Source organism: Tupaia chinensis, unplaced genomic scaffold (assembly GCF_000334495.1).
Source record: "Tupaia chinensis unplaced genomic scaffold, TupChi_1.0 Scaffold000316_1, whole genome shotgun sequence".
Taxonomy (NCBI): Eukaryota; Metazoa; Chordata; class Mammalia; order Scandentia; family Tupaiidae; genus Tupaia; species Tupaia belangeri.
Window position 1 is genome coordinate 5,014,441 of NW_006159809.1, and position 12,068 is coordinate 5,026,508.

A 12,068-nucleotide genomic window follows, 5' to 3' on the forward strand; every position below is an offset into this window, starting at 1 on the left:
ACAACGAGGAGCCCCAGGGACCCCCACGGCACCGCAGCTCCATCTCGGGCCCATTCCCCGCCTCGAGTTCCCTGCACAGTGTCTCTTCCCGGCCCTCGGAGGAGAGGCCGCGGCCCGCAGATGAGTCCTGGGGCAGAGGCAGCCGAGGCACCAGCAGTTCGGAAGTGGTGCCTGGACAGGAGGAGCTGAGCACCCAGGCCAAAGTGCTGGCCAGCCGCTCGGCAGAGCAGGAGGGAGCTCGGCTTTCCGAGGGGAGCCAGTCCAGGTCGCCACACCCATGGTGGCCTCCTCGGAGGCTGTGGCAGAGAAGGAGGGAGCCCGGAAGGAGGAGCGGAAGCCCCTTATGGGACTCTTCCACCATCACCACCAGGGCCTGAGTCGGAGCGAGTTGGGGCGCAGAAGCTCTCTGGGGGGTGTCGCCCCAGGAGTCTCCCCCCACCACTCATCCAGCGGGGAAGAAAAGGCCAAAAGTAGCTGGTTTGGCTTGAGAGAAGCCAAGGAACAAGGTCAGAAACCCAGGTACGTCTTTGGCAAGACCAGCTTTGCTCCTTGGGCAGAATGCTGGGGTGTTTGCAGCCCGGATGCTGGGGCAGGTGGGCGGGGCAGGTGTGGCCATTGGTCAGGCTTTTGGAGCTCTCCTTTGCATGGTTAAGTGGAGGTATCCTGTCTCCCAGAGCCAAGGCTCGTTCCGTGCACACGGATGCAGGTGAGTTGCATGGGCATGGTGCTCTGAGGGCCCAGTGCCTTCGTCATGGGACTTGCATGAATTAGCACACCCAACCCAAGGAGAGGGGAGAATAGGAGGAATAGGAGAAAAGCAGGGGCAGACCTTTTATATAAATTCTTTGCCTCCTGATCTCTACTTCTCCCTCTCTGGCCTCAAGATAAAGAAGCCTTGGCAGGGACCAGCAGATAACATAATGGTTACGTTGCTTCTCCCACATGGCTGACTGTGGTTCAAGTCCCAGACCTGGAGGCTTGAAACTCATGCCGGGCCTGTGTGCTTGTGTGCCTAAAATCCCAAGAGGAGAATGAGGAGAAGGGATTGCAGCATGGCCATCCCAGTTGGAGAGTGATTTCTTGCTTTCTGTCTGTGTCTCCAGCAAGTGCACACACCCTTATAGCAGTAATCTCTCTTAAGAAAAAAAAAAAAGAAGCCTTGGCAAGTAGAGAAGTGGGGACTGGGAACTGTACCTTTGGGCTTCCCTTGCCCTCTCTGAAGCTAGAGGACAGTGGGCTCTGTGATCTCTGCCCTCTGAGAGATAGAGTCAAATAATTGAGGCCCAGGCTCCTCCCCCTGTGCAATGACCCCCCAGTTGTTTTCCAGCCTGATGAGAGGCTGTGGGCAGCTCACCTAAAATCTAGGGTAGCCTTACCCTGGGTTCTTAGACATCCTTGGGGCTCTGGTGGCCTCTGACATCTCTCTGCACTGTCAGAAGGGCTGCTCTGATTTGGATGTGCTGAGGCCCCTCCAGTTCAGGCCCAGGGGAGAGCCCCTGATCCCCGTCCTGGCCTCTTTGCCGCCTCCTCACTGTGAGCTAGGGGGTGCTGCTGTGTTGTTGGCAAGGCCCAGGGAGAGCATCAGGCACAGGTCACAGAAGCACATCCCCCCTGGGGCCAGCCCTGGGCAGCATCTGCAGTGGCCCCAGCCCATATGGTGAGGACAGTTGTTTGTTCTCTCGTGAGCCTACCTCTCTACTTGATGGGTACGTGGGCAGGAAGGCTGGGCACAGTGCTGAGGAATTGAGAGTGGGGACACAAGGAGGACCTAAGCCTGTCCCCCAGCAGAGAGGAAAGGAATCCCAAAGTCCTGGTTTTTCTCTGTGCCTGTGAGGTTCTGGGTCTGCTGAGAGGAGGGGGATGCAGGGCCTTCTAGTTTGGACCCTGGCCAGCTGGCAGCCCTCGTCAGAACCTCCCGGATGAGGGATGTGTGGAGTGCAACCACCTCAGGGTGCTGCCCCCCTTCGCCTCCCCTGCCTTGTACAGCAGCTCCTGCTGCCTGGCCCTCACTCATAGCCCAGGGGACCGCTGGCCAGCTGAAGCCTAGAGGAAGACAAGGAAGAAGGGACAGGCTCTTCCTAGGTACTCCGACTGATCCTAGTGGCCTTGTGGCCAGAGATATTTGGAGGTGGTGGGCAGAGGGAAACGGCAAGAGACTGGGACAGGGCACTTGCCAGGAACTGGGCCTGGGTGCGGAGCAGACTGGGCAGGCCCAGTGCTGTCATCTGTAGGGTCTCCGGACCCTCTGTGGAGCAGGGCAGAAGCTGAGGAATGTTTCTCGGTGAGGTCGTTGGTAGGTAAGTGCCCAGGTTTTGGCTTAGGCTCCTGTGGGCTGTGACCGTGAGTGATGTCAGGGTTGTTGTTGCTCCTGGAATGCCACAGTCCCCGCTTTCCTTCTGCTGCTCCACATCAGAGAATTGGGGTCACTGATGGACACAGTGAGCCTCAGCTTTTATCCCCTCACACTTGAATTCTGAGCCCACCCCCCTGGGGGCCCGTTTGTAGGCTGTGGCTGCACATCCAGGTAGGGCAGAGGGGCCATTCTTTGGGCAAAGTGGCCTGTCCTGGAGGGACATTAGCTCCAGCAGCTGCACCCTGGCTGTCTGTGCCTTGAAGGAAAGGGAAGGCTGGCCTGGAGGAGACGACTGCTGGCACCTAATGGGTGGGGTGGGCTAGCTCACAGCAGGAAACGCTTAGCCAGACCTGGAGTGCTGAACGGAGCCACAGGACTCCAGCTAGGACCTGGGGAGCTTGTCCACTGGCTCAGTGGCTGGGGGTCCCTCTGCTTGGGGCTGCCACTGTAGACTGCATGTTTCTCACCAGCAAGGGTAGCGGCGCCCTCTGGTGCCCCCATGTGGCACTGCCGCCCCACAAAGAGGCTGAAGCCAACGGTACTGAGTGCAGCGACCAGGAAAAGGCTGAGTTGGAGAAAGCAGTGGCTGGACAGGGAGACTGAGGACCCTGTCTGTCGTGTCCCATTGCTGCTACACTTGGCTCTACCAGCGCGGTTCAGGGGGGCAGGCTGTTGAGACGAAACCCCACCAGCCCTGCTGTGAGCCATTGGTTCACACTGAGCCCATGGCATGGGCCTCTTGGTGGGTATGGGGAGGTGGTGGTGTGAGGACAGGCAAGACCACACCTGTGAGAGCTGCCAGTGCCAGCGTGGCTATCTTCAAGTCACTCCCCTCTCACCACGCGCGGGGAGTTAGAGGTTACACACGAACGATGTTTGAACTGGGGTAAGTGTGGCACCGCAGAGGCAAGCGAATTGTGGCGTCTCCCGCAGTCTCTGCCTCCCGGCAGCTCCTCACCAGGTGTGGCTTGACCGGGTCCCTGCAGGCCTGGAATGTGCCATGGCAGCTGGATTCCTGGTGGCGTAAACGAGCCCAGTGGCTTGAGTTAGCACGCGCCTGCTTTCCTGGCCTCCTTACTGCATCCACAGTGTTCTGGTTTGGGAGATAAATTCTGTGCTCTCCCTGTTGCTGCGGTTATGAGCTTCTCCGTCACCTCAGTATGCCTAGGTGACAGGAGAGGGTGTGTCCGCAACCTTGGGCACATCTCAGGAGCACACCAGTCATGCCTTAGGAGGGGATGGCTGAAGGGCATGTTGGCTGGAGGTGGGCATAGCCCCTGATCCCCATTCCAGCTCCTTCTCCTCCTCACTGTGAGCCAGGGGGGTGTTGCCGCGTTGGCCCTTTAAGGGACTCCTGATGGAGCCTGTGCAGAGCCACTTGCCATCTTCAGGACCAATGTGTGGCACTAACAGGGACATAGAACTTGTCTCAGCCTGTGGAGGACTCGTCACTTGCGCAGCCTGGCCTCCCGCTCACAGGCAGCCCCCGGGTGTGCAGTGTCTAAGACGAGGGAGCTGTTGGCCTGAGCAGTGAGTCCTGCATTGGGTGGCAAGTTCAGCTGATTGTCCCAAGGTTCTTCAGGCCCTGAAGTGTTGTTCTCTCAGGTCGAAGTGTCAGAGGCACTTGGGCTTCTCCTTTTTTCCTCCAATGTTTGGTCCTGAAAGAGAAGACAAGTTCCCACTGCTTGGGGCTGGGAGGCTGTGCTAGGCCGGCAGGGTGGGCTCTAGCAGGCAGAGGTGTTTACCTCTACTCTCAGCACACAGCCTGTAGAGACATTGCACACGGAGCACTCTGTGCCAGGTGGGGAGAGGGGAGGTCGTACAGTAAAGGCTTCTAGATTGTGCTCTTGGTGTGGAGCAGGGAAGCATGGCTGGTGTGGAGCAGGGAGCGTGGCGTGAAGGGGGCTGGGCACGTGTGTTGCAAGATAGGAAGACGGACAGCTGCTCTCAGGTACCTCCAGTGCTGGGAAGCCTGCCAGTCCTGTCCCTGGAGTCCTTTCCTCCAGGGAGAGCCCTTTGCCGGTTCCATACCAACAGGCTCATGTGTTCCTCTGGGGAACCGGTGGGGGCAGGGAGGCTGCCTCGCCTTGCCTGGGGCTCCCAGTCGCTGTCCCTGCCACCCTTCTCCCTGCAGTTGTGACTGCCAGCCAGATTGCTGTGAGGCGGCAAGGGTGAGTGGAGCCCAGCAGGGGCTGGTGAGGTGGACCCAAGCTGGTGCTTTGTAGTGTCGATGGGCTTCTTTTTCCTCCGACCACTCTGGCCCTCCTTCCTGGGGAGAGCAGTAGCTCAGAGCACCCCTTTGCTCCTGGGGCCTGAGTCCTGCTGGCAGGGTGGGGGCCATATCCGATATGGATGTTCTAGTGGGATGTGGGTGGGGACAGGGTCCTGATCCACGTGACTTCCCTTGCTTCCTGGGCTGGCAGGTGTGCCTGGGTGGGGGGCCTGCCCGGATTGAAGGAGAGGGACTCTGAATGAAGGGGTTGGGACTCTCTCTCTTGGCAGTGGGGAGGGTTACTACCCCTCCCTCCATCTCTAGGGGGTGGAGGTGAGACTGAAAATCCACCCTTGCATGGGGAGTTTTTTTTTTAGGGAAATATGGCCGTGAGGACCTCTGGAAGTTGGATTCTCATGGAAACCTATGGTGTGAGGCCTGGCTATATTCTGCCTGGAGGCTGACTGCCCTCCCGCTGTCATAGGGCTGGACAGGGAGACTGAGGGCTCTGTCTGCCGTGTCCCATGGCTGCTGCGCTCGGCTCTACCAGTGCGGTTCAGGGGGGCAGGTTGTTGAGATGAAGCCCACCAGCCCTGCTGTGAGCCATTGGTTCATGCTGAGCCGTGGCACGGGCCTCCTGGTGGGTATGGGGAGGTGGTGGTGTGAGGACAGGCAAGACCATGCCTCTGGTGTAACTGGTGCTTTCTCTGCTTCCTGCTGTGGCATCAGCTGGTCACCTGACCTTGCCACGGCCCACCTCTGTGTCGGGCCTGCCCTACCTGGGCCCTGGGTCCCAGAGCCTTGCAAGCTTCATATAGTCTGGGCTCCGTTCCTTGTGGGCAAGTGAGTGAAGCCTGGGCCCTGCCACTTGGGGCTCACCATCACACTTCCCAGGGAAGAGGATGGATTTGCAGGAGTTCCCCCAGGGTGTTTCCATCAGGGCAGGGAGGAGTCAAGGAGTCAGGATCCTGGGGCTTAGGGCTGAGATTAGAGACCTGTTGTGAAGAGGGAGACCACTGGACAGCAGAGGGCGAGAGCACTGAGGCCTGGTCTGACAGGTGCGCTCCGCTGCAGGCAGCTGCAAAGTGCTGACAGCCTGCTGGAAATGGGTGTTCCCCCCACCCCACGCCACTTCCCTGCCCTTCCTGCATCCCCCGGTGTCAGAGAGTGCACCGCCCACGTCTCTGAAGTCAGCTTTGCTCTGTAGGTGTGATAAGGTGCAAGGGGTGCTCCTCTCTTCAGGGACCCTGGCCAGGACGCTTGAAGCCAGCAGGTGTTCTCCAGTTGCTTTGAGGATGTAGGTTCATTGTCCCAGAAGGATTTTCAAAGGCGATTAACCCTGTCCTCACCTTCTGGGGTCTGGGATCTTTGTGCAGGCCCCTGCTGACGTTCAGAGTTGATGCTGAACACATCTCCAGCCTTTGTCTCCTGAGGGAAGCGAGGGGAGGGGCACAGCACTCCAGGGGCCAGGCTGTGTAGACAGCCCACAGTGAACGTCCTTATCACATGTCTCAAATGAGGGGCAGGCGCTCTTTGGTGGACACCTTGTCGTGCCCCGTAACAGCGCCATCATTTCCTCCCGTTTCTCTAAGAGAACAGTCAAACCCAGGCTGGGTCAGGGTTAGAATTACGGGTGCCTGCTAGGTCCTGTTAGTTCTGGCTTTGTCCAGCCAGATGGCTAGGCCTGGCCTCTCTCTGGTCTTTCAGTCCCTCTGGGCTAGCTGGTATTGTGTTCTCTGTCCTGAAAGGGGTGTAAGGTTCTTTGGAGTTTGTTTTGGACATACATCTGTGGTTGGGTAGTCTTCGGCATGGCCTCACAGGGAGAACACTCAGTCTAGGTCTGGGCCATGCCTGTAAACTGGCATTGCTGCTCCCGGGGTTGGCGTGAGGATTAAAGTAGCCCTGCACAGTCCTCAGGTGGTGCTTAAGAGTGTCACACAGGGGTCTCCCCTCTGTCCCCTGGCCAAACGCAGCCCGTGTGCGTGCGGGGCGCCGGCCTCACCGGAGTGGGGGCGGGGGCGTGGGGTCCAGCAGGGCATTTCCAGTCTCGGCATTAACCAGGAGGCTCACGGTTTTGTCTCCCTCCACAGCCTGGACGTGTCTCCTCAGGTAGAACCTGACCCAGCTGCTCTTCCTCACCAGCTCCCCTGCTCCCCCTGGGCTCCGGCCCACCCCACTCCTGCTCCCACCGCTGCTCCCATGCTAAGCACTAACCTTTTTGCAGCCGCCTCCCCCTCTGCTGCCAGTGCTGCTGCCGCCACCGCCGCCCCCGAAGCCATCCCATCTGGATTCTTGGGTCTCACCAACCCGTTCCTCACCTCCTTGCAGAGCAACCCCTTCTTCGAGGAGCTGGTAGCTGACATAGCACTAAACTCTCCTTCACCTGCTCCCTCTCTCCCCAGTGCCTCGAGGGCCAGCCCCACCCCCCTGGCCTCCCCTGAGAAAGCCCCGCCTGAGTGGGACGACACCTTCAACGTCTTTGCTGCCAGCAGGCTGCGTCCAGAGGCCAGGAGTGAGACCCTGGCCCCTGCAGGAGTGGGGCTGGAGGCGGCGGGGCTGCAAGACCCAGGGGCCGTGACAGTGAAGGCAGCCGAACCCCCTGGAGACCCCGGGGGAGGAGGAGGAGGAAGAAGAGGTGGGAGCAGCGTGTGGCTGGAGCCCAGGGTTCCTCTGGACTTGGGACTGCACCACCCGAGCACGAGCACGAGCGCACCTGACCTGGGGCCCCTCCAGTCCGTAGGGGGCAGCCCAGCCTCCGCGTCAGCCCAGCAGTACCTTAGAGCCTCTGCCTCAGAGCCAGAGAGGGAGCTGCTGCCTGCCCAAGAAGGTGAAGCGAGGCAGAGTCCAGTGGACAGTGGGACGTCTCTGTTCAGCTCCCCGGAAGTGATCAGTGTGTGGGAGAGGCTGCCCGGCCCAGACGACACCCCTGAGGGCCAGGAGGAAGAGGCCACCCAGAGTGAAAGCCAGCTGTTCCAGGAGCTGAATACTGTTGACGATTCCTGGCCTTGGGATGTGGTCACCCTCTCTCCTGCAGCGGAGATGGCCTCAACTGTCCTGCCGGGAGGGTCTGATGAGCTGCCTCCTTCCCGGGTGCAGCCAGAATCACCAGAAACTCTGAGCCCCAAAGGGAGCCATGGGCTGCCCCAACTAGACCGGGAGCCAGAGCCCAAACCTGAGCAGGTGTCAGACGGTGCGCCGCAACCCAGCACACCGCCTCCCAAGCCGCCACGCCTCTTCACGCCCGCACATTCACAGGAAAAGGACGAGGAAGAGGAAGAGAAGGCTGCAGAGAAGCCAAGTCATGGGGAGGCAGGGACAAGAGGAGGTGCTTCCCCGCATGCACTGGTTGCTGGTCCCCAGGAGACCAGGGAGGAAGGGGAGAAGCCAGAGTCGGAGGAGTCTGACAGCCGTTCTTCTGGAACCCTATTGGGTGAGCCAGGCCTGGAAGACCTGGTAGAGGATGCCAACCCCCCTGTGTCTGGGCCCTGCCTGACTGCGCCCACCAGCTGCCCTGAGGGTCCTGCTCCCCCGCCCTGTTATTCAAAGAGTTTGGCTCCTCAGAGTCAGCAGACCCTGGAGGCTCTTGAGAGAGGAGGAGGCCCTGAGACTCCTGAGGCCCAGAGCCAGGGACTGGTGGGAGGGGGTCGTGGGCCTCTGCCAGCCACCTTCCAGCAGGCTGATTTGTGGGCCTCCAAGGAGGATGTCTTGAACCCCTTCTTACCTCAGGGGAGCCGAGATCCCCCCAGCCTCCCATCTACATCACCGCCAGGATCCAGGGACTCTTCCATTCACTCTAGTCCAGAGGAGCTGCCCACACCCCCAGAGCCTACCTTCCCACCACCCCCTCTCCCACCCTGGGCCAGCCACCACCATGGGGAGCCCAGCTCTCCGTGCTCCCCCCTGCCTGGAGCCTGGCCCCTGCCCTCTTCCTCCCCACCCTTTGGGGAGCCAGCCTCACCCCTTGGGGGCTCCCCTGCCCCACGAGGGGAGGACCGCACTGCAACCACCCCAGCCTCCCCGCTTGTGCTTCTGCCCTTGGAGACACGACCAGCTGAGGAGCCACAGTCCAGTGCCAGGTGAGCGTCCACCCCACGAACACCAGGAGGAAGCGGGTGGCGAGGGGTGAGCAGCCCAGGGGCTGAAGTGTTCCTGCTCCAGCCTCATCCTTTCAAGGGCAGCTGAGGGCCTTCTCCATCCTGGGGGCAGGACAGTAGAAGCTTGGAAGGCTTGAGCTTTTGGTGAAACCAGCTCTGAAGCTGCATCCTCCCGGGGTCCTTGGCCAGTCAGGGTGCCCCCACAATCCACGGATCTGGGGAATGGCACTGACAGGTGCACGGGATGAGGAATGAAGCAGGAGTCACTACGTGGGCTGGGGGGGAAGGGGTGTGCCAGCTGTGCCAGGGACCTTCCGGAGCTCACGCTCTCAGCCTTCAGCTGCAGGGGAGCTGTGGGTGGGCCTGGGACACTCAAATGGGCCAGTTGTCACAGTGGGCCTGGGAAAGCAGACTGTGGCAGCAGCAGCCGGGCCTCGAGTGACAGGCTGTGGGGAGGCGGAGAGCCGGGGAGGGGCTACGGCTTAATGTCAGAGAGGAAACCAGAGACACCTACAGAGAAAGGGGGGGAAATGCCTCCCACGTGTGCGTGTGACCCTCGGAAGAAAGGCCCTCCGGCCGCACTTCTAGGCGTCCACTTTGTGCTTTCAGTGGTTGTGACCCATTTCGGATTGCTGTGCGACTGTGGTCACCCTGGCATTGGTCTGTGTGGAAGACCTCACCTGGTGACTGTGAGGGGTGATGAGAGTGGAGGTCTGGACCTCAGGCCCTGGGCAGTAGTGGGGTGTGGCTTGGGGGAGGGGCAGCAGATCCGGAGGGATGTTAGTGCTCTAGGAGACCCGTGAGGAGGGGCAAGTGGGTGGCCCAGTAGTTCTGCCCCCCTTTCTCAGACAGAGTGGATCCATGAGCACTGTAGGTTCCAGGGTTCTTGAAATGTAGGGGGCAATTCCTGCCACCTCATGTGGGGTGCTTTTCCGCTGCACTGGTCACCTCCCTGCCCCCCTGGCACGGCCCTACGTGGCATTAGAGCTGTTTTGACGTCCACATCCCTAGCATAGACTGGCTGGCAGGGGAGGCCTGAGGTGCATTCTTTTCCCTACTGCCAGCCATGCCTGGGCGCTGTGCCTCTAAGGATTTCTGAGTCACATCCATAGCCCTGTTCTGACAGCCAGCTTCTCTGGGTCGAGATGAGCCTATGTTCAGTGGAGTTCAAGGCCCTGGACCGTGCCATTTTGCTTCCTGTTCCTGAATAGTCTAAATTCTCTTCAAAGTAAACGTAAATTCGAACAAGGTCTGCCAGGGGGGCCAAGTTAGTTGATTTGGGGGCCCGATGCTTATAGTTTATGTAACTGACACAGATGTAGGGAACTGGGGGAGTCTAGACAAAGGTCGTCTTAGCCCTGGGGAGTTAGAAAGGCTTCCTGCAGGAAGTGGCCTTGCACAGCTTTGAAACATGAGTGAGGATTAGCAGGGCACCTGGAGGAATCGCTTTTGTGACAGCCTGAAGATAAGAGGAGTGCAGTGGGGGGTGGGGGCGAGGTTGAGGGTAGGGTGTGGGACTGGCTGGTGGCCCTGAGGAAAGGGCAGGGGTGACTGTGTTAGACTGGGTTAGACTGTTCAGTGCAGAGGGGAGGAATGGGGGAGGTGCTGGCTGGGGCCAGGGAGTAGTTTGAGGGGAGGTAGGAAGGGGCAGGGAGGGGTGACTGCTAAGGCAGAGGCTGAGGGGAGTCAAAGGGACCGCAGGTTTCTGGGTGAGCCAGAGATGTTTTCGACTGCCAGTGCGCACAGCGCACACAGCCACAGGCAGGTGCGGAAGGGAGTGAGACTCATCGAGGTGGCCCCGAGTGGAGCGAGCCTGCCTGCGGTCATCTGCACAGATCTGGAGCTCAAGGCTGAGATCTGGGCTGGGGACGGAGGGTAGGGGGTGTTGAGAGGCAAGGAGGACAGGAGAGAACCCAAGGGCACACGGGCAGTTTAGAACGAGAACAGGCTGTCAGAGGTCAGAAACCCCGAGAGAGGTCTTGGGGGGAAAGGAGGAGAGAGGGCTAAAGGAAGGAGTGGGCCAAGAGTGGGCTCCAGGAGAGGCCAGCCGGGTGAGAGCGGTAGGGCTTAGGGGCCTCAACAAGCTCACTTGTGCTGGGCTGTGGGGCTCTGTCCTCGCTAGTGACAGATGTAGTCTTTGTGCCCTGGAGAGGCTGGGCGAGAAGGAAGCAGGGCTGACTTGGTCTAGCCAGAGCAGATGCAGGGTCAGAGAGCCTTGCTCAGGCCTGTCGAAATGCAGGTGGGAAGCAGCCAGCAGAGAGGGTATGGCCAGGCCTCCCACCTTGCAAGGTCTGTCCTGGTTTGGGCACTGAAAGTCCCCTGTCCTAGGAATCCTCACAGTCCTGGAAAAATTGGGTAACTGGGAAGGTTGGTCATCCCTTAAAGGTCACAGTGCAGAAGAGGAGGGAGGGAGGGGTGGTGGCTGGAGAGGGTCATCCCTGGCTAACTGGGGACACATACAGAGGGTGTAGGATGGCTGTTGGCCTAGGAGGGAGTGAAACGGCGGGGCAGGTAGTGGGCAGGCCAAGGAGAACAGGGTGGACAGAGCAGGCAGGCAGGAGTGCAGGCACAGCTGTGCCTCAGCTGCGCGGACTTTCCATCCAGCAGGCCTGGAGGCTTTGCAGAGGACGTGGCCTCACCTTTGGCTCGTGTTCCCCTTCTCTTCGCGTAACCCATCTCCTGTCTGTCTTCACAGTCCCCACCCCGTGAAGCCCCTCAGTGCTGCCCCTGCGGAGGGCAGCCCCGACAGGAAGCAGCCCCGCTCCAGTCTGAGCACAGCCCTGAGCAGTGGGCTGGAAAAGCTCAAGACGGTCACATCTGGCAGCGTTCAGCCTGTGGCTCCCGCACCCCAGGTCGGCCAGACCTCAGATGCCAAGAGACTGAAGGTGAGATCCTGGGAGTGCTGGGGCAGGTGGTGCTGTGGAGAGGTCAGGAGCCTGGGGCAGGTGCTGGGAGGGTGGAGCAGGGAGCATGCCGCCTGCACACCAGACACTCCAAGCCATTAGTCTGTCTCTGATGTGGGGACCACGGTGGTTCCTGACCTTTGGTGGTGAAACTGGGGTTTGGTGGTCACTTGGGAGGGCACTGCCCTGCTCACTGTCCTTCTGGCTGGCCTCAGGACTCAGCTGTGCTGGACCAGTCTGCCAAGTACTACCACCTGACCCACGACGAGCTCATCGGCCTGCTCCTGCAGCGGGAGCGCGAGCTGAGCCAGCGGGACGAGCACGTGCAGGAGCTGGAGAGCTACATCGACCGGCTACTGGTGCGGATCATGGAGACCTCGCCTACTCTGCTGCAGATCCCCCCCGACGCCCCCAAGTAGCCCTCCTCACCCACACCCTGGGAGGGTTGGCACAGACCTGCTGCCCAGTCTGGGCTGGGCCTGTGCTGCCCACCTGCCTGCCCTCCT

At 60.3% G+C, this 12,068-nt stretch overlaps 1 protein-coding gene across 1 annotated transcript in view; it reads left to right on the forward strand.

Moving 5' to 3' along the window:
• RAB11FIP5 (RAB11 family interacting protein 5) overlaps positions 1 to 12,068 on the forward strand; it is a gene marked incomplete in the record, with an annotated part of 14,652 nt that overhangs the window by 160 nt on the left and 2,424 nt on the right. The window contains 4 exon segments of the mRNA XM_014588902.2: positions 1 to 519; positions 6,968 to 8,641; positions 11,355 to 11,544; positions 11,778 to 12,068. Of these exon segments, the coding sequence (XP_014444388.1) occupies positions 278 to 519; positions 6,968 to 8,641; positions 11,355 to 11,544; positions 11,778 to 11,981 (2,310 nt within the window).